The 27,273-nt window shown below is 60.0% G+C and overlaps 11 protein-coding genes across 11 annotated transcripts; 4 read left to right on the forward strand and 7 right to left on the reverse strand.

Moving 5' to 3' along the window:
- Positions 1-29: 29 nt before the first annotated feature.
- On the forward strand, positions 30-1,106 carry SPBR_04323 (WD domain containing protein; the record flags this gene model as incomplete). Its single annotated transcript, XM_040762606.1, has 1 exon — positions 30-1,106. The coding sequence occupies one exon, from the start codon at positions 30-32 to the stop codon at positions 1,104-1,106; it is 1,077 nt and encodes a 358-aa protein (XP_040621356.1).
- A 1,936-nt stretch (positions 1,107-3,042) lies between these two features.
- Positions 3,043-8,469, forward strand: SPBR_04032 (sterol 3beta-glucosyltransferase; the record flags this gene model as incomplete). Its single annotated transcript, XM_040762317.1, has 1 exon — positions 3,043-8,469. One exon carries the CDS (start codon positions 3,043-3,045, stop codon positions 8,467-8,469), a length of 5,427 nt encoding a protein of 1,808 aa, XP_040621357.1.
- Positions 8,470-8,891: 422 nt separating this feature from the next.
- Positions 8,892-10,847, reverse strand: SPBR_04148 (uncharacterized protein; the record flags this gene model as incomplete). Its single annotated transcript, XM_040762431.1, has 4 exons — positions 8,892-9,172; positions 9,258-9,459; positions 9,529-10,044; positions 10,107-10,847. The coding sequence occupies 4 exons, from the start codon at positions 10,845-10,847 to the stop codon at positions 8,892-8,894; spliced, it is 1,740 nt and encodes a 579-aa protein (XP_040621358.1).
- Positions 10,848-11,228: 381 nt separating this feature from the next.
- On the reverse strand, positions 11,229-11,963 carry SPBR_04429 (protein-L-isoaspartate(D-aspartate) O-methyltransferase; the record flags this gene model as incomplete). The annotated part of the gene is made up of 1 exon (XM_040762712.1): positions 11,229-11,963. One exon carries the CDS (start codon positions 11,961-11,963, stop codon positions 11,229-11,231), a length of 735 nt encoding a protein of 244 aa, XP_040621359.1.
- Positions 11,964-12,525: 562 nt separating this feature from the next.
- On the reverse strand, positions 12,526-13,848 carry SPBR_04265 (metal homeostatis protein bsd2; the record flags this gene model as incomplete). Its single annotated transcript, XM_040762548.1, has 2 exons — positions 12,526-13,161; positions 13,231-13,848. The coding sequence occupies 2 exons, from the start codon at positions 13,846-13,848 to the stop codon at positions 12,526-12,528; spliced, it is 1,254 nt and encodes a 417-aa protein (XP_040621360.1).
- A 1,032-nt stretch (positions 13,849-14,880) lies between these two features.
- SPBR_04491 (uncharacterized protein) lies at positions 14,881-15,367 on the forward strand (the record flags this gene model as incomplete). Its single annotated transcript, XM_040762774.1, has 2 exons — positions 14,881-14,898; positions 14,960-15,367. The coding sequence occupies 2 exons, from the start codon at positions 14,881-14,883 to the stop codon at positions 15,365-15,367; spliced, it is 426 nt and encodes a 141-aa protein (XP_040621361.1).
- A 447-nt stretch (positions 15,368-15,814) lies between these two features.
- Positions 15,815-16,887, reverse strand: SPBR_04326 (solute carrier family 25 (mitochondrial citrate transporter), member 1; the record flags this gene model as incomplete). The annotated part of the gene is made up of 3 exons (XM_040762609.1): positions 15,815-16,596; positions 16,669-16,689; positions 16,773-16,887. The coding sequence occupies 3 exons, from the start codon at positions 16,885-16,887 to the stop codon at positions 15,815-15,817; spliced, it is 918 nt and encodes a 305-aa protein (XP_040621362.1).
- An 829-nt stretch (positions 16,888-17,716) lies between these two features.
- On the reverse strand, positions 17,717-19,467 carry SPBR_04174 (cell division control protein 7; the record flags this gene model as incomplete). The annotated part of the gene is made up of 2 exons (XM_040762457.1): positions 17,717-18,933; positions 18,999-19,467. The coding sequence occupies 2 exons, from the start codon at positions 19,465-19,467 to the stop codon at positions 17,717-17,719; spliced, it is 1,686 nt and encodes a 561-aa protein (XP_040621363.1).
- Positions 19,468-20,253: 786 nt separating this feature from the next.
- SPBR_04046 (condensin complex subunit 1) lies at positions 20,254-24,168 on the forward strand (the record flags this gene model as incomplete). The annotated part of the gene is made up of 2 exons (XM_040762330.1): positions 20,254-20,486; positions 20,676-24,168. The coding sequence occupies 2 exons, from the start codon at positions 20,254-20,256 to the stop codon at positions 24,166-24,168; spliced, it is 3,726 nt and encodes a 1,241-aa protein (XP_040621364.1).
- A 490-nt stretch (positions 24,169-24,658) lies between these two features.
- Positions 24,659-25,286, reverse strand: SPBR_04459 (NADH-ubiquinone oxidoreductase subunit; the record flags this gene model as incomplete). Its single annotated transcript, XM_040762742.1, has 3 exons — positions 24,659-24,860; positions 24,926-25,182; positions 25,236-25,286. The coding sequence occupies 3 exons, from the start codon at positions 25,284-25,286 to the stop codon at positions 24,659-24,661; spliced, it is 510 nt and encodes a 169-aa protein (XP_040621365.1).
- Positions 25,287-26,385: 1,099 nt separating this feature from the next.
- Positions 26,386-26,940, reverse strand: SPBR_04478 (uncharacterized protein; the record flags this gene model as incomplete). Its single annotated transcript, XM_040762761.1, has 1 exon — positions 26,386-26,940. One exon carries the CDS (start codon positions 26,938-26,940, stop codon positions 26,386-26,388), a length of 555 nt encoding a protein of 184 aa, XP_040621366.1.
- Between the last annotated feature and the right edge of the window lie 333 nt (positions 26,941-27,273).

Below are 27,273 nucleotides of genomic sequence, written 5' to 3' on the forward strand. Positions count from 1 at the left end.
GAGCCGTCCTGACAAAGCAAGACTTGAAAATGACAAAGGACCGCATCTATGCCATGGCATTCCACCCGACCGAGGACAAGCCAATTGTGTTTGCCGGCGACAAGGAGGGTCGGCTGGGCATTTTTGACGCATCACAGGAGCCGGACACGCCCGTCAAGGAGGAAGACGCAGACGACGACGAGGAGGCGGAGGCAGAGGCGCCCGAGCCTGTGATTGTCGGGTTCAAGCCGCACGCTCGCACCATCTCGAGCATCCACGTGCTGGACAGCGACCCCAGCTCTGTCTACACGGCCTCGTACGATACCACCATCCGGAAGCTCGACATCCAGGCACAAAAGTCGGTCGAGGTGTACGCGCCGCCCGACGACCAGAGCGACGCAGACATGGCCATCTCCTGCATGGACTTTGCGTCGGACAACCCGAACCTGGTCTTCTTCTCGACGCTGCGCGGCACCCTGGGCCGCCACGACCTGCGTGCCAAGCCCGCGTCGGCCACCACGATCTGGCCGGGCCTGCACGACCACCACAAGATTGGCGGCTTCTCCCTGAGCCCACGCCAGCCACACCTTGTCGCGACGGCCAGCCTCGACCGCACCCTCAAGATCTGGGACCTGCGCAAGATCGTCACGCACAAAGACGAGGACGGCAGCAAGGTCGACCGGCCCGCCCTGCTCGGCGAGGACCCCGCACGGCTGTCGGTCTCGCACGCCGCCTGGGGCCCCGGCGGCCACATCGCCACGACGTCGTACGACGACACCATTCGGGTGTACGATTTTTCGGCCGCCCAGAGCACATGGACGCCCGGCCAGGCCCTGGGCGACGACGAGACCGAACCGGCACACAAGATCAGCCACAACAACCAGACGGGCCGGTGGGTGACCATCCTCAAGCCGCAGTGGCAGCGACACCCGCCCGGCGGCGTGCACAAGTTTGCGGTGGGCAACATGAACCGGTTTGTGGACGTGTACGCAGGCGCCACGGGCGAGCAGCTGGGCCAGCTGGACGGCGACGGGATCACGGCGGTGCCGGCCGTGGCGCATTTCCATCCGACGCAGAACTGGGTGGCCGGCGGCAACGCGAGCGGCAAGTTGACGCTGTGGATGTAGGGGATCAAAGTCGCACAGTAACGGTTTACGAGAGTTGGCTGGGTAAATGATGGGCGGCCGAGCAGATCTGGTTTGAGCTGGTCTTTTAATGTCTTACGTATGCTGTCAATATATCATTTTGTGTAGCATGGAAAGGGTGCATATTACGTAGTTTGCGTAAACTAGACACCACACACTGCCGTACGGTTGTTGCTCTCGACATCACCTACATCTTGACGTTTGTCTTTTCTAACGGAGCACACACTGTCAATGGCCACCAAGCCCAGTTTCTGTGGGTTCGCTGGCATGTGACGGCAGTCTTGTGCCATCCTCTGCACTAACGACAGCGGTCGCTTCGCCTCCTGCAAAGGCCCATGTGCGCCAAAGCCGATACGCCGTATTACGCATAATGGTGACCCCAAATTCACCCTCACCAACACGTTCTTTCCTAAAACGACGGTCTCGTAGCTCCCTCTTTGGGACTTTTTACGTAGCCAGGAACATCTCCATCTCCATCCATTCCTCCTGATCAGCTTCCACGCCCTCTTCGTCCAAACTACGACATATTTCTCCCTCGCCATCAGCAACCTCCACAACCTACAACGCCTCCTCCTCCCACCCCACCGCCCCCGTCTCCGAGGCTCATGCTCTCCTATCTACTTGAGAACAGACTAACAGCCAACGGACCAATCCTGCTAAGATACCTTTCATGGTCGTTCGCGCATTGCACCTTTTTTGTCCCACGCCTCTTATCCTTATCCTTTATCCTCTTCTCTTCTTATCAAACCTACTTTCTCCATCTCCTTGCACTATTCTTTCGTTCCTATTGTCGTCGTTTCTTTCGTCCTACGACAGGGTCCTACAGCATATTCTCGTCGCCTCGCTTCCAGCGTCCGCTCGCTATTCGTCCCATCCACACTCCGTCCACCAGTCCAGCACAGTCTACGACAGAATTTACGACATAATTCCTCCCTCGCACACAAATGTGACCACACACAACGGACGCTATACCACCGTCACCTATGTAAGACCGCTCTCTTCGCGCCTCCGCGCCCAGCCGTGTTTCCCCTTCACCTGTTTTGGCCCGCCTTCCAGTCGTCCCGACCACCATCAGCGACACCGAATCAAACGCTACAGTTTCCTCGTCCGCCCATCGGCCGGATCTGCTCTCTTTCGCGTCGCGATTTCCCGTCTATTCATCAGCGTCGTTTTAGTCTGTTCTCCGTGCCATCCATACTAACAAACAGCCAGCCAGAACAACCTACTGCAACCCTGACATTAATCGACAGCCTCGCCCTGCTTCTGCCTTGCAACACAGCCTTCGCCAACCGACACCCGTCCTGCAGATGCCCCGTTCCACCGGCGCTACCAAAGCCGTCCTCGAGCTCATCTGCGCGCCTTGGCAGAGACACAATACCGACAGGAGCCTCCATTCCGGCTAGGCAGCCAGTGGCCTGTTGCCTATTCCTGCGGCCGTTCATCGTCCTTTCGAAAGACAACAAAATCTAAATTTTTCAAAGTGCCTTTGACAGGTCGAACTTGACTTCTCACACATTCTCCATCAGGCGTGCAATTTGCCTGCCTGCGCAAGCGGTCAGTCCCCACCCAAAAGTACACCCTGCCCTGCCCGGCGGGTCCCGTCCACGTCTAGGCCCCAAAGCCCGCGAATGAACCGCTAGTCCTCGCCCACCCACGCCCCACTCCCGCGAAACAGCGCCAACAAACGTTCACAAGCCGCCCGTTCTGTCCTCTTTACTTCGTCCCATCCACGCCTGTGACTGACTGCCAAGGCCTCCTGCAGCAGGTCGCCTTGCTGCTGAACCCCCGACCGCGAGCCAGTTCTTTCTGGACGCAGGCCTCTGATTTGACGCCTGCAAACCGAACGAGCCTCCTCGACGTGTCTGCCTGCCTCTCACGTCTCCAACGAGAATCCATACCGCGTCCCATCCTCTCCAACATGCCTCCGCCCAGAGATCCAGCAGCACCGACGGCTGCGTCCTCCACGACGCCAACGCCAACGCCAACCCAAACCCCGCCGCTCTCCACGGCACCTTCTTCAGATGCCAGTAATCGTAATACTAATACCGACACGACCACCTCCTCGACAGCCACTCTCCAGGCCACGCCCGGCCCATCACGAACGGTCACGGACACCGCCTCGCCGACGACACCTTCGACAAACAGGAACGACCATCAGCGCAAGAGCCATAGCCACAGCCTCCGGCTTCCCAGCCGCGTGTCCGCGCAGTCTCCATCTACATCCGCTCTGGCGTCGGCGCTTGCGTCCTCGCCGACCCGGCTCTCCAACACGAGCCCCCGCCAGTCGGAAGACGACGCCGGCCGGCACAAGCCCAAGAAACTCGTCAAGCGGCGCCACGACGGTGGCAGCCAGCGCACGCCCAAAGCCATGGACTTTCCCGAGCGTTTAAAACAAAGCGAAGACGGCGGCGAGGAGGAGGTCATCCGGCCCGTCGTCTCTGGCAACGGCGCCTTTTACAACATGAACCAGAGCGTCTTCAACATGCTCGCCGCCGCCGGCTCAAACATTGACTTTAACAACCGATTTGGAGACCACTCGAGCGAGGAGGATGACGATGATGGCGGTGACGCAGAGGGCGGTGATGGCGACGCTGCGCAGCGTCGGCACTTTGGCAGCGACGGCGCCGCTATGACGGTCCTGCCCGCTGCCGGCTCCCATAAGAAGAGCGGCAAGAAGCCCGCCAAGGACGTATCCCAGTCGACCATCTTCACACGCAACACCAGCAGCAGCAGTACTGGCAAGGATGGCAAGGATGGCAAGGACGGCGAACGTCGCTCGCGTTTCTCCGACAGCAGACTTATGCGCTCGCTGCCGTCTCTGAAGCAAAAGCTTTCCTCGAGCAAACGCCGCTCGTCGTCCGGTCTGTCGTCCAAGTCGTCCAAGCATGCAAGCGCAGGCGGCACCGGCGGCAGCCGCATCCTCGAAGAAGACGAAGACGCCGATGCCGAGGCAGAGAGCTCCCACACGCCGTCCTCGACCCAGACACGGCTCCCCCGCGGCAGCGGCGCCACCTCGGACGTCGATGTCGCTGTCGGCTCCGCGCGCGGCTCCAACCACTCTCCGAGCATCCAGGTCACGCGGGCGGAGCGCAGCAATAGCGTCCGCAGCATCCCTGTCATGTCCCGTATGCTCGAGGCCAAGGAGCTGGCGTCCCTGCGGCCCAGTTTCGACATCGACCGGGACCGCAAGGCCGGCGACAAGGACAAGGGCGATGTTGTCGATGCCGAGGACGGCGGCCCGTCGGCACTGTCCCGCAAGTTGATGGAAATCTTCGAGTTCGACAAGCCGGAAGAAGTCATTGAAGAATACCCTTGCTGGCTGCTGCAGAGCGTCTTGCTGCAGGGCTACATGTACATCACGTCGCGCCACATTTGCTTCTACGCCTACCTGCCCAAGAAGGCCAACGAGGTCGCCAAGTCGGGCTACCTGGCCAAGTCGGGCAAGCGGAATCCCAAGTACAACCGGTACTGGTTCCGGCTCAAGGGCGACGTGTTCTCCTACTACCGCGACGCCAAGAACCTCTACTTCCCCCACGGCCAGATCGACCTGCGCTACGGCATCTCCGCCACCGTCTCCGACCAGGACAAGGACGGCGTGCACTTCCAGGTCGTCACGCACCACCGCACCTACTTCTTCCGCGCCGACAGCGCCGCGAGCGCCAAGGAGTGGGTCAAGAGTCTGCAGCGCGTCATCTTCCGGTCGCACAACGACGGCGACAGCGTCAAGATCTCCCTGCCCATCGAGAACGTGATTGACATTGAAGAGAACCAGGCCATGGTCGAGTTCACGGAGACGTGCAAGATCCGCGTCATCGATAACGACGAGACGTTTGCCATTGACGAGTACTTCTTTTCCTTTTTCGACTACGGCAAGGATGCCGTGCGTGTTCTCAAGATCCTCATCGACGCCAACAACGTCAACAGCAACAGCAACAACAACGCCGATTCCGACAACCAGAGCGGCCAAGGCACGCCCAGCCGCGCCTACGGTCGGCGCCTCGATCTACCGTCGGCCGGCCAGGGCATGGACGACCGCGTCTCGCAGGACTCGACCGGCAGCGTCGCCTTTGGCGCCGGCCAAGAGCGCATGTCCATGTCCAAGCCGCCTTCCAAGCTGCAGGACTCGGTACGCGCGACGCTCCTTTCGATTCCTCCCACGGCAGCCAGCAGTCCGCGTGCCAGCGGCGAAATCCCGCGCACCAGCTTTGATGCGCTGCGCTCGTCCTTTAGCCCGACCCGTCGCAGCCTCGACACGAGCCAGGTCCTGCGGGCCAACCCGCCGCGCCGGAGCTTCAGCGATCGGATCAAAGGCGCGTCCGGCGAAAAGGTACAGCGCAAGGTCAGCCTGCGCAGCACATCGGCCGCACAGCCGCAATCGTCTGACCCGCAGGACTCGACCGATTCGTTCATGCAGTCGTCCGTGGAAGATCCGAGCCAAATCAGCTTTTCGAACATGGCGGCCTCTTCCAGCGACGACCCCTCGGCCAGCCAGATCCTGCACGGCAGCGACGTGTTCCAAAGCCCGACGGTCGATGCAGGCTCGCCCCATTCCGCAGGTCCCCCTCCATCTACGTCTCGGCCCGCCGCCGCCGCCGCCGCCGCCGCCGCCAAGCCTCTACCACGCCATTCTGCCACGACCGGCGACATTCGCAAGTTCAAAGGTGCCGCTTCCGACGAAGTCGGAGACAACGAGGAGGGCCTGGCCCAGAACCTGGCCCGCCTTGGCACCTACCCTCTGCAGCGCGCTGGTGCCTATGCTGGCTGGCTGAACCGCCAGTCGCGCCGCATGAGCACCATGCTGGCGACCGAGTCCATGGGCTACGTCGAGAAGGTGTCGGGCATGTGGAAGGGCGGCCGCCAGCACTACGACGACGCATCTCTGACGCCGCACGCGGATGCTGGCATTCCCGACGGCGAGCCCGGCATGTCCGTGGCGGACGCGATCGTCTCCAACGAGCATTTCCGCGAGCACTTTGCCTTGCCCGACACCGAAAAACTGGAGGCGACGTACTTTGGCTCCATCATGCGCGTGCTGCCCCTGTATGGCAAGATTTACGTCAGCCAGCGCTACTTCTGCTTCCGCAGCCTGGTGCCCGGTACGCGCACCAAGCTGATCCTGCCGCTCAAGGACATTGAGAACGTGGTCAAGGAAAAGGGTTTCCGCTACACGTACGCCGGCCTGGTGGTCGTGATCCGCGGCCACGAAGAGCTCTTCTTTGAGTTCCACCAGGCCGAACTGCGCGACGACTGCGCCATCACCCTGCTGCATCTTCTCGACCGGTTCCGCTCGGCCAAGGAGTCGGGTGTCCTGAGCGACCAAGACAAGGCGGAAGCCGATGTGGCCCTCGCTGAGCGCGATGCGCTGAAAGAGGCCCGCGAGGAGGCCGCGGCGCGCATGGACGACCACGCCGAGACGCCGGCCGAGTCCACCGCCGCGGCCGTCGCCACGGCCAAGGCGGTGGCTGCCTCGAGCGAAGCCAAAGCCGAGCGGCTGAACCGCAAGATCCTGCGCCAGTCGGCGCTCATGTCGGAAGCGCCCACGATTCTCTTCGACGACCCGAAAGCGTCCTTTCTCAACTTCAAGCCCGCCAAGCCCCTGCGCATCACGTGCCTCACGATTGGCTCCCGCGGCGACGTGCAGCCGTACATTGCGCTGGGGCGCGGCCTGCTGGCCGAGGGCCACCACGTGCGCATCGCCACACACCCCGAGTTTGAGGGCTGGATCCGCAGCCACGGCCTGGACTACGGACGCGTGGCGGGCGACCCGGGCGAGCTGATGCGCATCTGCATTGAGAACGGCACCTTTACGATCCAGTTTTTGCGCGAGGCCAACAGCAAGATGCGCACGTGGCTCGACGAGCTGCTGTCCACGGCGTGGACGGCGTGCCAGGGCGCGGACCTGCTGATCGAGTCGCCCAGCGCCATGGCCGGCATCCACATTGCCGAGAAGCTGCAGATCCCGTACTTCCGGGCGTTTACGATGCCGTGGACGCGCACGCGGGCGTACCCCCACGCGTTCCTGATGCCCGAGCGCCGGATGGGCGGCGCGTACAACCAGTTCTCGTACGCCATGTTTGAAAACATCTTTTGGCGGGCGACGGCCGGGCAGGTCAACCGGTGGCGCAACAAGACGCTGGGGCTGCGCAACACGTCGCTGGAAAAGCTGCAGATCAACAAGGTGCCGTTCCTGTACAACTTTAGCCCGTGCGTCGTGCCGCCGCCGCTGGACTACAGCGACTGGATCCGCGTAACGGGCTACTGGTTCCTCGACGAGGGCACCAACATCAAGAAGGCCAACAACAACAGCAGCAGCGAGCCCGAGGGGAACGAGGTGGCCGAGGCCAAGGAGCCGGCCTGGACGCCGCCGCAGGACCTGCTCGACTTTATCGCCAAGGCGCGCAAGGACCGCAAGAAGATTGTGTATGTCGGGTTCGGCTCGATCGTGGTGGCGGACCCAGCCAAGATGACGCAGGAAGTGATTGACGCCGTGCACAAGGCGGACGTCCGCTGCATCCTGTCCAAGGGCTGGTCGGACCGGCTGGTGGCCAAGAAGGACGACAAGACGGAGGCGGCGGCAGAGGCAGAGGCGGAGGCGGCGACAGGACTTGTTCTGCACGCGGACCCGCCCGAGGACGTGCTGCCGGCGGAGATCTTCCCCATCAAGTCGGCGCCGCACGACTGGCTGTTTGCGCAGATCGACGCCGCGGCGCACCACGGCGGCTCCGGCACGACGGGCGCGTCGCTGCGCGCCGGCATCCCGACCATCATCCGGCCCTTTTTTGGCGACCAGTTCTTCTTTGGGATGCGCGTGGAGGACCTGGGCGTGGGCCTCTGCCTCAAGAAATGGGGCGCCATGTCGTTTGCGCGCGCGCTCTGGGAGGCGACCAACTCGGAGCGCATGATCCGCAAGGCGGCCGTGCTGGGCGAGCAGATCCGCGAGGAGAACGGCGTCGACACGGCCATCCAGAGCATCTACCGCGACATGGAGTACGCCAAGTCGCTGGTGCGCGAAAAGGCCGTCAAGAGCGGGATGCTGCGGAGCGGCGGCGGCACCGAACGCGCCGACCGCGGCCACGGCAAGAATGACAACAACACCGACAGCGACGAGGAGGCGTACAACGACGATGACGACGACGACGACGAGCCCGAGGAGAGCTGGACGTTTGTCGGGGACGATGACCCGATGCAGCAGTCGGTGATCCTGACGCCAGATGCCGGCCGCGCCAGCGGTGACGACGGCGTGGTGCAGCCGGCCAGCAGCGGTGCCGGTGGTAGCAGTGGCAGTGGCGGCTACAAGGCCTTGGGAAGCCGCATTCTTGGCATTGCGACGGCGCAGAAACAATAAAGTTGTTTTTGTTCTGGGTTTTCACATTTCTTTCTTGTTCTTCTTTCTATGGACTTGTTATATCTTTTCGCCTCTTGTCACGGACGTACGACCCTGGCCCATGATGTCTTTTGGTTTTTTGTTCCTTCCTAATATCCCTCTGTTTTATACGTTACTTTTGCCGCATCGTCTCTGCCATCTCTCGTCCTACATGTTTACTATGGCTTATCTACGACATTGTGTTCTGCATGGCATATATTTAGACGGAAAGCATATTAGATTGTGGGAGGGCCATGGCCCCTATTTTTTATTTTTGGTTTCATGTTGTCAACCTTTGGTGGTTTATTTAGAACTGGGACAGTGAACGAGCGACTTTTGTTTGCTTTTTTGAATGAAATGCCAACGGTTTCTCGTCGTTTTCGTTGTGGATCGCTGACGTCGTGTCACTCCGGAATCTTTGCACCCAGCTGCTGCCAAAAGGCACAACGCTCACCCCGGCCGCCCTCCCAGGCATCGGCGTCCTCGGCGGAGAACTGGTTCACAGGCGCCAGGGATGACGACGTCGTCTGGTTGAGGTTGACCAGTGCGTGGCCGCCATGGGGAGCAGCCCAAGAAGGCCACTGGGCCGCAGCGTTCGGGGCCGTCTTGTTTGCCGATGAGGCCCCGTTGGCCACCGCCAGCGGGATCGACGGGTTGCCGGTGGCGACGAAGGCGACGATGCTCTCTGCGAGACGCGGGAGACGCAGAAGTTAGCAATCGAACATCGACAATCTATCGACAACACAAAAAACAGAGTAGATGGAACATACCTCGAAACGCCTGCACAAATTCCGGGCCCAGGTTTGGTGTGGCCGGTCCCCAGTACGCGGCCAGGTCGGCGCCATGGGCCGCAAAGGGGACGGAGTACTGGTAGTGATACGACGAGCGGCTTGTGGTAGTGCTGTTGTTGCTCGAAAACGCCGTCGAGAGCCAGTAGCTCGGGCACACGACGGCGACTTCGGCATAGAGGTTCTTGCGATAGTCAGCAGCTGCAACTTTGGAGTGTCAAACGCTAACAGGGGGGGCACACCATGGACGTACATAGGCCCTCTGCTGCACGCTGGTGGCAGCACTGGTGCCGCCGTTGGCCGGTGCGTACTTTGCCAGTATCGCGTCAATGTCGTCCGGGCCGAGCTCTTGCAAGTAGGCCTGCAACCAAGTGCGCAGATCGGCCTCCGTGTGCAGGTTGGACGGCACCAGCAGCACGCCCTCGTCGGCATTGTTCCCGATAAAGGCGTTGACGCCGTGGAGGTCGGTTCGGCTCCCGTTGGCGCCAGCACCAGCGCCGCCACCGAGAAGAAGGGCACTCGGCGGTGCTGTCAGAAACTGGCCGTCCGTCACGGGCACAAAGGCCCAGTTGCCGATGGGCGTCGGCGGCGTCGACGACACCAAGTTGCTGGCCTTTTGCAGGGTGAGGCTGTCCTGGGCGACGAGGCAGGCGAAGGCGTCCGCCGACGCGTTGCAGCCGGCGGCGGAGACAAAGTCGGCATAGTGGCGCTCCGGGACGGCGCTGTCGAACCGCGGCTGGGTTGGGATCCACGACGAGGCGGTCCAGATCTGGCAGCGAGTGAGCGGTGCACGGGACGAAAGCGACATTGAACAATAGAAAACGAACATACATTCTGGAACAGTGGCTGGGCATCTGCGCCGCCGGATCCGCTGGCTGCCACGGTATGCAGCAACACCGAACCGGCACCGGCGGACTCGCCCGAAAGCGTGACCTTTGCCTTGTCGCCCCCAAACGCAGCAATGTGCCGCTGCACCCACTCCAAGGCGGCCCGCTGGTCCAGCAGGCCGGCGTTGAGCTGGCCACGGCGGTGGATTTCCTTGGACGCCAGAAATCCGAAAGCACCGAGGCGGTACTGGATCGAGACGGCCACGATGGGGTGGGCATGGGCGGTGGCCGTCAGCAGCCCCGACATGTCCTGGGTGCCGTCGCCTTGGCCATAGCCGCCACCGTGGATCCAAACGAGGACGGGGAGGAGACTGCCGTTTGTGTTGGCGGGTGCGTACACGTTCAGAAACAGGCAGTCCTCGTTGCCGGGGGTGAACGCGGGCGTCGTACGCGGGTATTGGGACAGCGACTGTGGGCAGGCAGGTCCGAAACGGTCAGCCAGGACGGGTGTCTGAGAAGCATTCTGGGACGAGCTGCTGCTGCTCTCAATCGACTGCGGCACCTGCCATCGGAGACGGCCGACGGGGGGGTATGCATAACGAATGCCCTTCCAGACGTTGAGGCCGGTGGTGGCATTGTGCACGCCTGAGTACGACGCATAGCCGAGATCGACAGTGATGGGCGTGGCCGTCACGGCATGAGCAACTGCGGCTATGGCGACAAACGAACCAAATCGGAGAAACATGGTTGCTTGCTGCTACGTGTATATCCGGTGATCTTGGCGCGTTGTGATGTTTGCGATATTCATCACGAACCGTTTAGCACGATGATTGACTACAGCCCAGGAAACAGCAGTCTTAAAGGACGATCCCAATGCCAATCCAGTTTCCAGGTTCTTACGGATATCCAGAGAACACTAGACTGACCGCCAGTCCGACTGTCCGACTGCCAGGCTAAATCCAGTCGACGGCTGATTCTGGTATTGCATGCAGCCCCGGGCGGTTGTTGGAAATTAATATATTCGTCATAACATCATAACTGACAATTTCAAGTTTTGCAGCCCGCATCGTAGCGTTCCCGGCCTTCCAATCTGTGTCATCCATAAACACGCACACACAGCCTCTGCTCACTTGGGCGCATCGGTCAATGGCACGTACCGCACGCCCATCAGCCGTTTCTTCGTCACCGTGCCGTCCGCCGCCTTGTCAATCTGCCACACCCACTGGTCGCCCGCGCCGCCGTCGGCCTCGTCGTCCATGGGGATAAAGATGCGGCCCGGCGCGCGCAGCTGTGCGAGGAGTTCCGGGTGCAGCGTGGCAGCCGCGGCGCCGACGTGGATGGCGTCGAAGCCGTGGTCGCCCACGAGCGACGCCGGCGCGCCCTTGCGGCCGTCGCCCACGACAAACTGCACGCGGCCCGTCGCCAGCAGCTGCCGGCCGTCCGCGCTCTTGGCCATGTTGTGCCGCGCCTGGTCGCAGAGCGCGCCAATGTGCTCGACGCCGACGACGGAGCCGGCGGGCCCGGCGAGCGCGGCCAGGACGTGCGTCAAGTAGCCGCTGCCGCTGCCAATGTCGAGGATGCGGGGGCTGTTGCTGCTGCTGCTGCTGCTGCTGCTGCTGCTGCTGCTGCCGGCCGCATACGGCAGCAGGTTCTCCGCCGCCAGCGCGTGCATGTGCGGCGCGGAGATGGTCACGCCGTGGCCAATGGACTGCGGCGCGTCCTTGTAGGGGCTGCGCGGCGCGTAGTGGGCGCGGTCGACGGCGAGAAAGGCCTGCTTGACGCGGTCGTCGGTGATGATGCCGTGGGCGCACAGGTTGTCGACGAGCTCGGCCAGCGAGTTGCCGGAGCTGCGCCAGGCCATGGTGGCGTATGAAGACGAGGACGATGCTGGCGGCAGCCGAGGGAAGAGGACCCGGGCGGTGCGTTTGAAAAGTCCTGCCAGGGTGGGTGAGGAGTGGGGATCAAGTAGTCACGCAGTAGCTGCAGCGGAGTGCGTTGTGGGACGACGTTGAATTGATTTGATGGTGCAGCGGGTTGTGGTGAGCGACGTTGAGTATAAGAGTCGAGATCATTTGAGGTGGTGGACGCATGACATGTAAGTGGGTGGCGACAGCGCTAGACCCGCTGGCGGCGGCTGTTGGTGAACCCTGCTAGCGAATCACCCCACAGCGGATCGTGTGCGTCACAGCGTCCATGGGCAGTGCAGCAGACCACTCTACGATTTAAAGTCATTTCATTACGTGCAGAAACGGACGACTGCTCTCATGGCACAGAACAATGTCTACGACGATCGAGCCAAAGAAATGTGGATGGATTTGACGCAAGGAAAGGAGTAAGGAATGTATGCTACTGAAAGCCCAAATATGCCGGCAAAAGACAAAACAAAACAAGCAATACACAAAGTAAAAAGAGCCTCCAACGGCCTAGACGACACGCTCGGGGTTCTCCCCCTCGGCAATGACCGCGACGCCCAGCCCGCGGTCCGGGCTCTGCAGCACCAGCTGCTCGTGCCGCCGCGCCCGCAAAAAGTCGCTCACGCTCTTGATCAGAATCAGCCACCCCACAATCATCAGCGCGTACGCGGCCCACTCGCTGCTGGCAATGTCCGACAGGCTCGCCCCGATGCCGCCGCTTCCGCCGCCGCCCGACACATCGCCGGTGCCCACCGTGCTGGGGTCGAAATTGTGCGCATTCGGGTCCGGCGGGGCCGCGTAGCCGTCGGACGACTTGGCGGCCGCCGCACCGGCAGCGTCCATGCCGCTGCCGGCGCCGCCGCTGGCGTCGCCGGATCCTTTGACGTAGAACCCGTACTGGATCAGGGTGATGCCGAGGCCGGCACGGGAGCCGTTCTTGGCCGCGTGCGTCGAGTGCAGCAGGTACGTCAACAGGAAACCGACAATCTGGAAGGACATGGAGATCATGCCGTTCCAGGCAAACGAGAACACGGACCCGACGGGCATGCCGTCCACATACACGTCGTCGGGGCCGCCCAGGTGCGGGGCCAGGATCGTCGTCTCCCAGTACGGCGGGGCGACGTCGGCCGCGGCCTGTTCGTAGGTCTACTCTGTTAGCATCATTCGTGGTATTGTATCCATCACGCCATCACAGCAGGGACTTGGGAAACCAACCGGAGGCAATTCGTCCTTTTCCTCGCCCGGCTCTGGCCGCGCCGTCAGGTTGGAAAACACGCCGTCTGACTGGATGCCGCCGCCGTAGACGCGGCCGCTCGTGGGCGTCGGCGTGGTGCCCGACGCCGGTGCCGGTCGTCGTGTCGGTGCCAGCGCCGGCGACGGCGTCGACGTCGATGGCGTGGGTGCCGCGTTGCTGTCCGACTCTTCTGTCTCCGTTGCTGCTGCTGCTGCGGCCCCAGACCGCGTCATCCACGCCGGCGCCCGCATCGGCCGCAGCGCGTCCCGGCTGCGCATCAGCCGCTGCCGGTCGTCGGCATCCGCGCCGTCGTCGTCGTCACTGTTGTCGTCATTGTCGTCGCCAAACGCATCGACCAGCGCCGGGTCGACGACCGAGTTGGTCGTGTGGACGGAGGCGGTGCCGCGCCGTCGGCCGCCGCTCGTAATCGTCGGTGCCTGCGACGACGTGCGGGACCGAAACGACGGCGGCGGCGAGTTGGGGATGGTCGGGTTGGGCGAGAAGAGGCTGTCGTTGTGGCCAGGGGTGCGGTCGTCGTCGTGGTCGTCGTAGTCGTAGTCGTCCTCCTGGGCATGCACCCGCTCGTACCGTGCCGACATGGCTGCAAGCAGGCGGTCAAGCCAGAGACTAAGGACGGTGGGGAGATGGATGTTCTAATATGGAGAGGGCGAGGACGATGCTGTAGAGATGCAAAAATGCTGTATTTTGACGTAGCTGCTGCCGCTGCTTGCTATTGTTGTTGTTGTTGCTTGGTCGTGCGGATTGAAATGTGTCTGGAAAGGATGGATGCGGGCTCAACGGCTTGGCGGTTTCAGAGGAGGCAAAGGGAGGCGAAGGGACCGTCGAGAAGGGTGGAGTGTGGATGAAGAATGGAGGCCGTCGTCGAGGAGAGGAAGAGACGGCAGACGAAGAGAGCCAAAAGGCGTCAAGAGTGTCGGCACAGACGCAGTGTCGTGCTGTGTTTGTCGAGAAAGAGGATGGCTCGATTGAACGTGGTCGAAGGGACGTCAGGAACGACGATCACCAGAGTAGAGTGGGTAGAGTGAGCAGCCCGAGTGGGTTTTGGGTTGAGCAGATTACGAGTTACAAAGGGAATGGGAGGACGCTTCGGCGACTTGTTGGAATCCTGGCCGTTGCGCGGCCTTTTTTAGAACAGGCCAGGGGGGGAACAGGCCACTCAGTACTCTGTAGGCGAGTCTATGGCGCAGTCAGGGGCCTCGGGAGCGTCTGCGGCGCATTGGGCGCTGCCTAGACCTGGCATGGCAGGCGCCGGAACGCAGGGGCGAAACTACGGCATTTTGGCTTGCTGACGTTATGCGATTGGCGGCAGCTCGGGCAATGCAAGGCGAGCGAGGCTATCTGCCACTGGGTCTGCTTCAGTGGAGTTCGACTGCTTTCCACGGCGCCACAGCCCCAGAGACCTAAGTTGGTGCCTTGTTTGTGGGGCATCACTGGCCTCGTCCGCGTCTCCACTCTTTTGCTCCAAAATCCGACGCTCTCCAACAAAAGCGGCCAATCAGACAGCGTCATTTGGGTGAAGTTGCAGCTCACATTAACTTTTTGAATTTGCGCTTCCGAGCCTCAACGATACCATCCAGCCGTGCAAGTACCGTCGACGGCAAGCAACCACAATGTCGGGTCTAAAGAGTGTACGTCCGCGATCCTGGAGACCACCGACCACCACTTGGTTCACTCGCTCACACGCAATAGGTCCTCACAAAACAATACAAGGCGGCTTTTGCCCGCTGGCCCAAAGACCAGTTGCGCCCGGATGTCCAGCTCCAGGACGTCCTGGGCGGCCAGCATCTGGCCGACCGTCTTGCCGGCCGCCGCTCCCTGGCCTCGCCCGTCACCGACATTGCCATTGAGCGCGCCACCGGCCGCCCGCCGCCGAACCCGCCCGCGTCGGACCTCGCCCAGCTGCGCCAGGTCAATGCGCTGCAGTCGCTGCTCGACGACCGCTACAAGAAGACGCACCGCTTGACGGGCCCGCTGATGACGCCGCGCAGCAACCCGACCTACTACACGGACTTGATCACGGAGCTGGAAGAGGCGCCGACGCGGAGTTTCTTCGGGCGCTTGCGGAAGCGGCTGGGCGGCATGTTCCGGCTGTCGTAGGCGAGTGGTTGTGACGACGAGTCGAGGCGAAGCCGGACATCGAAGCGAAACCAGCCACAGCGACAAGACACCGAACGACAAACGAAAAGAGTACGGAAAACGAAAGATGTGCCTAAACTGGGCAACTGCATTGCACGGCGTTATTGGACTATAAAAATGGCGAAACGATCTTGGGCTAGCATTGGAACGGATAGATGGAGACAGGATGTCGATGATACGGATAAAAGAAGCAATGATTGACAAAACAACGGGCAGAACATTAGCAAATGTACTGGTATTGTATATTCTATCCGTCCAGGCTCTTTTCGCATGATACCTCTCCCATACAAATCAAATAATTCGAACTTATTGGAATTATGAACTTTTCAATGGACAGGAAATAAAGCAAAGCAAAAAAAAAACATAGGAACATGAGAACAAGAAAATAAGTGAGCAAGAGAAGCCGCCCTATATGTACCGCGACTCTGGGTCCAGCCGGTCCATCAGGTCAATGCTCTTTTCGTACATGGTAAAGACAATGCCGCCGCTCATCACCAGCCGCGCCAGCCGCGGCAGCGCGCCGCTCCAGAACGTCAGCAGGCCCTCCTGCTTGAAGATGAGCGCCGCGCACCGCAGGCTGTTGCCGTAGACGCTGCGCGCCTCGATGCTCTGCATGCGCGTCTTGATCGTGTCCAGCGGCTGCGTCACGGCCACCGTCACCAGGCCCGCCAGCGCGCCCATGCTGAACGTGCCGACCGTGCCCAGCTTCTCGCCGGGCGCCGTGTAGCTCTCGGCGAGCTGCTTGAAGAACGTGTACGACGAGAAGCGCACGGCCGAGTTGGCCGCCTGCCGCGCCGTCGTCGGCACGAAGCCCTGGAAGAAGCCGCGGAGGCCGCGCTCGCGCGCAATGATGGGCACGGCGTGCAGGAACCCGCGCAGGCGCGGCTGCGCCCGCTTGCGGTCGTCAATGAGCGTCGTCTTGATGCTCTCCGTGGGCGTGACGGCGAGCAGCGACTCGGTGACGCCGGCGCCGAACCCGGCGAGCACCGTGCGCGGCCCCGTCATCTTGCCGTTCTCGTCGGCCAGCAGCCGCTTGTACTGGTCGAACGCGACGAAGCGGATGCCCGCCTTGGCCGAGTTGCCAATGATGAGCGTCGTGCAGCCGGCGTACCACTGCGGGCCGAACTTGGGCCACGGCAGCTTCTGGCCGTCGGCAAGCCGGCGGTTGAGCTGCGTGCGCGTCTTGGCGACTGGGGCGTGCTTGTTAGGAAACGAAGGTCATGTGCGAGGGGAGCATGGTCAGCAGGCGAAAAAGGACGTACACTCGGCAGGGTAGGTAATGGCTGGATGTGGGTGTCAGCAGGAGCAGGTCACACAACAATTCAACAATTCCACAATTCCACAACACGACAGCCATCGGACGCACCAATCTCCACTGCACCGGCCGTCGAACCGGCAATAATCGACCGCAGCGGGCTCGGCGTCTTCTTCTTCTTGCTGCCGCCGGCATCGGCCGCGGCTACAGGTGCAGCCGCCGACATGATGACGTATGGAGGGGTTGAGACGCTCAAGGGAGGATCGAGGGAGGATCAAGGGAAGACGGAGACGGTAACAAAACGTTGTCGTGGTGTCGTGGCGGGCTGTGTGTTGACGTCGCAAGGCTGGCGCACGAGACAATTTCTTGGATTTTTGTCTTTCTCGTTCCTACGCTATTTTTTTGCCAATGGGCTCGGAGTGACGCCATGCGGAGAGCAACCGGCCGCTGGCATGTGCTGGAATGGTGCCCACTTTTCGCACTGTTCTCGCCTGGCCTGGCCTGCCGAACCGCTGCCGAGGGCTTTACTGCACTGTAATTACCGTGGTAGCGTTTGTTACCGCATCCCGCGTCGAGACAGAACGACAGAGTCGCACAATCTCTGGCAACCTTGTGGCTGAGGATGATATCGCAGACAACAAATGTGTTGAAAAATTTAAGAAAAAATTGCGGCTATCCATTTAAATTCCTTGATATTTACAAAAGTTTTCAGCTACTGTTTGGCGGAGTTTTAATTATTTTGAACGCTTCAAAGTTTTTATTATTTATACTTGTTTTATTTAAAATTAGTTATGAAATATTCCAAAAACTACACTTTATTTTCCAATTGAGGATTCTTTATAACCAATTCTTAAAATACCTCCTCAATTGTAGTTATTCGATACAGAATATAGTACACCGCTGCGCTGCAACGGCACACCTGTGCCTCCTGGAAATGTGATTGTATTGAAACGCCTGCTGTAAATGCATGTTCTCACGAACCAAGGTGCATCCCACCGCCAACCAAAGCTCTCCCAGAAAACGCCAACCGGCTATCCTACTTTCTGATTCCTGTATCAAATCATGTCCATTTCATCCTCCTCCTCGTCGGCATACTGGTCGCGGCCATGGCCGCCATGGCCGCCACGACCCGTCATTTTGCTCGACAGGAACTCGTGCTTCAGCGCTTCTTCAGCGCTGATGCGGCTGCTCGGGTCCAGGTCCAGGCATCGGTTCAAAAACTTGACGGCTAGCTTCTCGTCCTCGCTCAGCGGCACCAGCGTCTTGCTGTTGTCGATGCGGCAGTTGCTCCACAGGATGATCCGCTCCAAGCTGAACCCTTCACGCCCGACGGTCGGAATCGTCGTCTCGAACATGCACCCGTGCAATTGGCCGGCAATTTTCATGCGCTTGCTGCCAAAGATGGTCGCAATCTCAATCATGGCCTCCACGTCGTCCGCGCTGTTGAAGAAGGGGAACCGCCGTGACAGGAGGGTCAACAAGATGACGCCGACGGACCATATATCGATCTTGGTGGTCTGCTCTGTGCACTTGAACAGCACTTCGGGTGCGCGGAAGCCACGCGTGCCCGCACGGTTCGCCCGCCGCGACGGACGCGTATCCGACTTGGGGTAGCCGTTGTGCGCCGCGTTCGGCACATAGGCCGCGCGGATGCGTGCTTTGCGCACGCTCTCCACCTCGTGGCATAGACAGGGTTTGGTGTCGCTGCCCTCGCGCTCGGCCAGGCCAAAGTCGACGAGCACGCCCCGGCCTGTCGAAGGATCATACAGGAAATTCGTTGGCTTGATGTCGCGGTGCAGAATGTTGGCGCGATGCACGGCGGCAAGCGCCTCGAACAGCGACCGCAGGTAGATGGCCATGTCCGTCACCTTCATGTGGCGATAGTACTCGCGGAAGTCCTGGTGCCGGAAGTAGGGCAGGACGGCGACAACCTGATCCGTGCTGCGGAAGGCGGTGATGAGCGGGCAGACGGACGGTGACGACCGCAGGTCGTGCAGCAGCTCGAGCTCGTTGAGGATGCGCAGCGGGCTGGATGTGACGTAAATCTTCTTGATGGCGACGTACTTGGCGCGACGCCGGGGTTTCCTGTCCTGCGAGAGATGACGCTCGTCGTGCTCGTCAAGATGCCGGTCAGACCGCCGTGCGCCGCCGACCGTCCTTGTGCGCTTGAGCGGCGGGGATGACCACTTCTCAGCGTCCTTGTCCAGGTCCCAGGAGTTGTCGTAGCGCTCGTACTGCAGGTCCTCTGCCTTGTACACCGTCGAGAATGTGCCTGTACAGTCGAGTTAGAATTTGTAGCCAGAAACAACGCTTCGCAGGACAGGAAGAGAGCCGCACCCTCGCCGATTCGCTTGATGAGCCGGAACTGGTTGCGGAAGCTTGGAAACGTGGCCTGCAGCTTCTCCATGTCATACTGCACCGCCTCGTCGATGACATCGTCGTCCGAGGTGTCTCCACCTTCGTCAATGTCGTCCTCGCCATTATTGTCGTCAGGGCCTTCTTCTGCCTCGCTTTTTGCCGTCTCGGCATCTTCTTCGTCGTCGTCCTCGACCCCTTCGCCTAATATGACCTCCTCGTCCTCGTGTGCCTCGTCGTCGTCGTCATTCTCACCACCATAGCCTTGATCGTCCTGGTCTTCATCATGCTCGTCCGGCTGGTCGTCGTCGTCGTCGTCGTCCCCATCCTCTTGAGTCGACTGAAGGTGCGCCACGACGTCGTTGATCATGGGCGTATCTTCCCGGAAAGCCATGTCCTCGTGGATCTTGAATGGCTCGTCATCCCGCTTCCTCCGCAAGCCCGTCGCCATATTGGATACTGGAGAAGGATGCGCAAAATGGGACGAAAGCAAAGAACAGACGAAAGAAGTCGTGCGGCCAGTCGAGGACGGGTTGCTCGCAAACAAACCCGGTACCGTTGGTGACAAAAGGACTAACACGCAGTAAACGACAGACGATTGAGCACCCACCACCCAATTGGCATGTTCTGCATGTTGTGTAGTGGTGGTGTCCCAAACATTTGTTGACAATCCCCAAAGAAGCTGCTAGAGCCGTGGCCGAGAAGGCTGACAAGAGGCTAAAGCCGCTGTGACGCGGTTTTTGCGTGCGTCGCTTTAGTGGGGTGACAGACCAGAACGCGTCAGGGCGCAGGGGGCGGGCTTATTTTAGCGGCAGTCCCAAAACGGCAATTGCGCAAAGTAAACATAAACAAGCCGTTGCCAGGCCCCGCCTTCCCTTTGCGCACTTTCTGCACCCAAACACTCCAAACACACCAAACACCAGACGGCAAGAGGGGACACAATAGCCCCAGGTCCAGGTCGCACTTTCCCCTTCCGCTCGGCTGCTCCATGCATGCAGGAAGGAGCCCAAAACATTGGCCAAACATCGCCAACCGAACGACAGGAATTCCAGTGGCTTCACTTTTTGCGACCACGGCCTCCTTACCGGCGCATCGACCGGCCCTGTCCCCTGCCGCCCTTTCGCTTTTCTCTCTTCTTTTTTCGTTTTCTTTCTTCTTTTCGTTTCTTTCCTCTCTTTCTCTCCAACTGCACAGGTCTGCGCTGCTGCGCCCTCCCTCCCCCTCCCAGTCGCCCATCATGGACGCCGTCGCCTTCGACATCAACAATGCCCTCAAGTTCTACATGAGCGACCCGGCCTCGATCCCCACGCCCGAAGCCGACGCCGCCCTGTTCGACTGCGAGAACGACCCCGAGGCCCTCACCAACGCCGTCATCTCGCCCGTGCTCAACCCCATCGTCGACGCCGTCGCCGAAAGCCCCGATGCCATTACGCGCAGCAGCTATTTTGACTCGTTGCAGTTTCTCTTAAAGTGCGCCTTTTCCACATCATCTTCTTCTGCTCATGCCCCCCTCCCGTTTTCTCTGTCTTCTTCTTCTCGTCTGGACACGCCGTCCAGCACGCCTTTGGGCACACCATCACAAAGCAAACGCCTCTCGGGCGCTAGCCAACCTCGTCTGTCGGGAACCCATTCTGAACTTTCACCCTCTTCTTCTTCCAGGTACACTTCGTTTCTCCCGACGCATGCGCTCAGCAAGGTCTTTGACCTGATCACGTCGGGCCTGTCCGCCGAGGCCGATGCCGTCAACCACGACCTCGAGGCCGACGAGCAGGACCTGATTGCGCACCACAAGCACCTGCTCGAGATCTACGGCTTCCTGCTGCAATGGACCGTCTCTGCGGTCGAGACCCGCGCGGCCGAGAAGTCGTCGTCCGCCCCCGCCGCCCGCGGCAGCAGCAAGGCGCGCGGCAAGAAGGCCGCCTCCGAGAACGACAAGGACAGCAGCTGGGACTCGTCCGCACAGCTGCAGACCGCCCTCGACACGATGTGCAAGGTCCTGCGCCTCAAGCTGGCCAAGATCTTCTTGACGACCTCGGAGCGCGACACGTTTATGGGCCTGCTGACGCGCCCCGTCTACCTGATCCTCGAGAGCGAGCAGCGTGTCAAGTCCATGCCCATCCGCATGCACGCCTTCAAGGTGCTCTGCATGGCCGTCAAGCACCACGGCCACGCCTACGCGGCACAGATTTCGATTGTGCAGAATCTGACGTACTTTGAGCACCTGTCGGAGCCCATGGCCGAGTTTCTGCACATCCTGTCCGAGCAGTACGACTACGAGCAGCTGGCCAACGAGATCCTGGTCGAGCTCAGCAACAAGGAGTTTAGCAGCAACGACACGCGCGGACCCAAGCAGGTCTCGACGTTTGTCATCAAGCTGTCCGAGCTCGCGCCGCGCCTCGTCATCAAGCAGGTCGCCTCCCTCATCAAGCAGATGGACAGCGAATCCTACACGCTGCGCTGCGCGCTCATCGAGATCTGCGGCAACATGATTGCGTACCTCAGCCGCCAGGAGGAGCGCGGCGACGACCACAAGTCGCAGCTCAACGCCTTCTTCAGCGTGCTCGAGGAGCGCTTCCTCGACATCAACCCCTACTGCCGCTCGCGCACCATCCAGGTGTACGTCAAGCTGTGCGACCTGGACATGAAGTTCCCCAAGCGCCGCCTCAAGGCCGCCGAGCTCGCCAACCAGAGCCTCGAGGACAAGAGCAGCAATGTGCGCCGCAATGCCATCAAGCTGCTGGGCTGCCTGATCAAGACGCATCCCTTCACGGCCATGCACGGCGCCCAGCTCTCGCGCAAGGAGTACCAGGAGCGCCTCGACATGGTCGAGCAAGAGATACAGTCGCTGCGGCCGCCCGAGGGCGCGCCAGACCTCGGCGAGAAGAGTGCCGAGGATGCCGGCAACACGACGGGGCTGCTGGACGAGGCAACCCAGATCGAAGGGTCTCCCCAGAAGGAGAAGGGCATGGCCGAGATGACCGACGAGGAGAAGATTGCTGCTGTCCGCAAGGCGCAGGAAGAGGCGGCCACGTCCGAAGCCATCAGCAAGCTGACCCTCACCAAGAAGTACTACTCGGAGGCGCTCAAGTTCATCAACATTCTGCACGAGGCTACCACCACCATCTGCCAGCTGCTGGGCTCGCGCAACAAGAGCGAGGTCATTGAGGCGATGGACTACTTTGAGATTGGCGACGCCTACAACATTGAGCAGAACAAGATTGGCATACGCCGCATGCTGCGTCTTATCTGGACCAAGGGCAACAGCGACGAGGGCAAGGGCGTGCAGACGCACCTCATCGAGTGCTACCGCCGGCTGTTCTTTGAGGCGCCCGACGTGTTTGGCCCCAACGACGCAGCCAACTACATTGCGCGCAACATGATCTCGCTGACCTTTGGCGCCACGCCGGCGGAGCTCACGTCGCTCGAGCAGCTGCTGGCGACCATGATGAAGGGCGGCATGATCCCCGAGGTGGTGGTCGCCAAGCTGTGGCAGGTGTACGGCGTGCAGAAGCGCGAGATCTCGCGGACACAGCGCCGCGGTGCCATCATTGTGCTCGGCATGCTGGCCACGGCCAACCCGGAGATTGTCGTGGGCGAGATGGAGACGATGCTGCGCACTGGCCTCGGCGCGCACGGCCGCTCCGACCTGCAGCTGGCCAAGTACACGTGTGTGGCGCTGCAGCGGATCAACCCCGTCGGCCGCGCGGCAAAGGACTCGGGCGTGACGTTCTCGCGCCTCGCCAACGACCATGCCGTGCTCCTGAAGCTGGCTGCCATCATCGATGTGCCGTCGGAGAGCAAGGAGTGGTTCGGCGTGGCCGAGCAGGCCATCAATGCCATCTACGCCCTGTCCAAGCACCCGGACGTTCTCTGCAGCGACATCATCCGTCGCAAGACGCGCCTAGCCTTCGCGGCGCCGTCGCCGGCCTCCTCTCGGCCGACGTCACGCGGCGATGCCACGACGGTGCTCCCGACAGGCGATGCAGAGAGCAACGCTACGGTCGTCCTTCCCGAGACGCAAGCAGCGTCGCCGGCCAAGGCACAGTCACAGCGCGGCACCACAAATGCCCTGTCTCAGCTCCTGTTTGTCGTGGGCCAGGTCGCAATCAAGCAGATTGTGCACCTCGAACTGTGCGAGCAGGACTTTAAGCGGCGCAAGCAAGAGAAGGAGAAGCTGGAGGCCGCGGCCAAGATTGCTGAGGAGGAAGAGGCTGCCACGACCGGCAAGCGCGCTGCGGGACGGGGCAAGAAGGGTGGCAAGGCCCGCGAGGCTGCTGCTGCCTCGGCAGCGCCCGGTGCCGCCAAGGAGGACGAGGGCGACGAGCTGGACCTCATTGGCGGTACCACGGAGGACGACTTCACCGAGGCGATGCAGCACATTCGCGAGCGCGAGCTGCTGTACGGCCCCACAGCGCTGCTGGGCATGTTTGGCCCGCTGGTGTCGGAGATCTGCGCCAACAACATCGTGTACAAGGACAGGGGGCTGCAGGCCGCGGCGACGCTGTGCATGGCCAAGCTGATGTGCGTCAGCGCCGAGTACTGCGAGACGAATCTGCCGCTGCTCATTACGATCATGGAGCGGTCGACGGACGCGACGGTGCGGTCCAACGCGGTGATTGCGCTGGGGGACATGGCCGTCTGCTTCAACCACCTGATTGACGAGAACACGGACTTTTTGTACCGGCGCCTGGCGGACACGGACGACTCGGTCAAGCGCACGTGTCTGATGACGCTGACGTTTTTGATTTTGGCCGGCCAGGTCAAGGTCAAGGGCCAGCTGGGCGAGATGGCCAAGTGCCTCGAGGACGACGACAAGCGCATTGCTGATTTGGCGCGCATGTTCTTCACGGAGCTGTCGACCAAGGACAACGCCGTCTACAACCACTTTGTCGACATGTTCAGTCTGCTGTCGGCCGAGACGGCGCTCGACGAGGAGAGCTTCCGGCGCATCGTGCGCTTCCTGCTGGGCTTTGTCGAGAAGGACAAGCACGCCAAGCAGCTGGCCGAGAAGCTGGCCGCCCGCCTGGCGCGCTGCGACACGGAGCGGCAGTGGAACGACGTGGCGTTTGCGCTGGGCCTGCTGCAGCACAAGAGCGAGGACATCAACAAGGTGCTGTCGGAGGGCTTCCGCGTGGTGCAGATTTCCGGGTAGACTGGTGGTGGTGCTTTCTTTTGTTTTTGGTCGTTTCAGAGCTTGGATTGTATATTGTCTCTTGCGTATGGTATGGCAGTTCTGGTTGGACGGTTATGTTTTCTTATTTTGGGATACTCGCTTACGGACTGGGCATAATGAGAACAGAATGGATGTCGTTCACACTGCGTCGAGCTGTTCATTGCAGTCATTGACCATCGTACGTGCGGGACAGTGAATGTTTGGTAACGTCTTTATTTTTTTGCTTGTTCGGATGGCCTGCCTTGGTATCCAACTATGTACAGGACCGTTTGTCGTCCGTCGAATGCCGTCATCCTCGCGCCCATTCCATGCGCCTCGTCTCTTTCACCATCTCTCTGTTTTCGCTCCGTATGCCGCGTCTGCCGTCGTCATCCTCGCATCGCTCGACTGAATGCCCGCCTTTTGTGGCTCTTCACGCTTCGCTCCCACTCCGTGTTTTCGTCTCGTCGCCGCCGCCCCTTTTGCCTCCTTACTTGGTCGTCGAGCGCGGCGTCGCCGCAAACGTCGGCCGCACAAACCGGTCCGAGTTGTACACCTTGGTGTTGTCGCCCAGCAGCTCGCGCTCCCGCGCCTGGTCGGCCAAGTGCCGCCGCACCTGGTCGCGGTCCTCCTCGGCCTGCAGCAGCGGGATCAGGTGGATCCGCGACCACATCTTTTCACGGGCCATTTCACTAGAGTTGGGTTGTGTTAGCTTGTGTACTGAGCGTAGGCGGGAGATTGGAGGGGGGGGACATACTGCTGCTCTCTGACGCCGACGGCGAGCTTGTACCAGCCGTAGCCCATGGCGGCGCCCATGATGCCGAGCAGGATGGCCGGGCGGAAGCCGCGGGAAGGAAGGTTTCTCTGGATTGGGAGGAAGTTGTGGTTAGCCAGCGTTCTCTTGTCGTCCGTGTTGCAGGTTCCGTCCACGCTGTTCCGCAAAACTGCCGCGCCGTAGCATCCCTTTTCCCGATCGGACCTGCCACGGGCTGTTACCACGGCCTGCAGTCGTCCCTGGGCAGCGCATCTGTCGTCCAGCAGTCGGTATCGCCATTTTCCCATCTTACCTTGTACTGGACGGGGGCATAGCCGCCCGTCGGCGGCATATCCTGAGGCATGGTGGGCGGTTGTGAGTGTTGTGGATGTGGGAGAGGAGGGGGAGAAAAGCTTCGAAGACGAAGGGGATCGGTGCAGTCGGCGCGGTCAATTGGTCGTCAGCAGGAGACGCTCGCCGCAGAAAAGAATCAAAAGAACGGGTCGTGCGTCAGTCTCCCCAAGGCTCGTCGCTGGCAATGGGAATTGTCGTCGTTGTCGTCTGCGTGCAAAACACAGAATCCACTTCATCAGTGGACGGCCGGAATGAGCGAGCTTTCCCGCCTAGGTTTTGGGCCAATCAGAGGCGGCACATTTGCTCTCGGCAAACTCCACTTTCGTTATAGCACCTGATCTTGCACGTGACTGTCAAGGCAATTGAACGACGAACGTCTACCTTTGGCTTCACGATTGTTTGGGTCTCTGTCAAGTTGTGAATGTGCTCTTGTTTTCTCAAGACTGTAGGAATGTTTCTTGATTTTACGTATTGTTTTAGTTTTCATTTGTTTACAAAAACATTCCGAAGCACAATTTTGATAGAGACAGGCAAGATTGTTTTATTTTTGAAAGATATTAAAAAAAATCAAGTCGAAAATGATTCGGAGCTTGTTTTCCTTCGAAATAAAAAATCCAATATAAATTTGTGTTGTTTTTCGAGATGATGGTATCCCAGTCTCACTTTTAGACTTACTCAAGCTTGTCTACGACATATCGAAAGCTACAGGCAGGTCAGACGCTTCTTGTAGGCATTATATCGGACTGCATGCAGGTCGTCTAATTGACGAATACAATTTGTCTTTGAGAGTGAAGATAAGGAGGTTGTCGTGTTTCTGAAAATGAGCGTTGAACGTTGAGCGTTCAGGGTGTTGAGAATGTTGAGTTTGAGACTCGATGAGAAGAAGAGGCAAGAGTAGTTTTTGTTTTTGACACGAGCGATGTTTATTTCTATTTGCGTTTTTGTCAGCCGACCTGTTTTAAACTTGTACATTAAAGTAGGTATAGCATGGTTACTCCAAGTTCAAGAAAAGTGGTAATGTTCGAATACTAACTTGCAAGGATGCGAAATTCAGAAGGTAAACTCAGAAAAACAAGAGAAGTCTGCTCTAGAACAGGGATCGGGTACACCTACACAACCATGTTCTGCACCTCCCGTAGATGTGCCTTGAGCTCCAGCAGACGCTGAAGGCTCTGTTCGTGGCGGAAGCTGCTGCCATCGAGATCCCACGCGGCATCCTCCACGCCGTCGCGATCGACGTCGACTGTCTTGTAGAGCTCCTCGAGGATGCGCTGCTTCTCAACTTTGTCGTTGCGATGGAGGATCTCGGCCTTTTCGGCGTTCCGGATCATTGTGGCCAGGCGCGCGAGGATGGGCGCTTTGAGAGCGAGAAGCTCATTTGCCGTGAGCCTGGGACGGACTGCGTGATTGTCAATTCCGTCGTCTGCAATCTCGTCGTTTTCATCGTCACCTTCAACTTTGCCAGCATCCCCAGCGACGGCATCCTCTTCGTCACCGTCGTCGACACTGGTCTCGTACTCTGCAAATGCGTCAGACAGCGTATCGCCGCCGTCGGAAGAGCTGATGGGCGTCACATTGCTCAGAGCGATCTTGTCAACGGCGACCTGGTCAGCCCAGGCGTTGTTGGCGAACACGGCGCCCACGTTCTCGGTAGGGTTCGACATTGTACTTACTGCTTGTTTTAAATTTTCAAAATATATAAAGAGGCTGTGAATCTGAGTTGATTGTTTGTGTTGAAGAGTTGATAATGTTGGGAAACAAAAGAAGGACAAAAGAAGGACAAAAGAAGGACATGATGCAGATGGCGGGCATCGCTCATTTTATATGAAATCGACTCATGCTTACTCAAGGCAGCAACCAAAGACGTACAGGACGTTGTTCACAAAGTTGTTCACCGCAGAGGCAACCCGGTGGCTTGAGCTTGTGAGGCATAGCCTTGCGCGGCTTCTGGCATACTGAACAGTCCACTGCCGCTGCCCTTGGTGACCAGAGTGGGG

The sequence above is a fragment of the Sporothrix brasiliensis genome, assembly GCF_000820605.1.
Source record: "Sporothrix brasiliensis 5110 chromosome Unknown Cont16, whole genome shotgun sequence".
NCBI lineage: Eukaryota > Fungi > Ascomycota > Sordariomycetes > Ophiostomatales > Ophiostomataceae > Sporothrix > Sporothrix brasiliensis.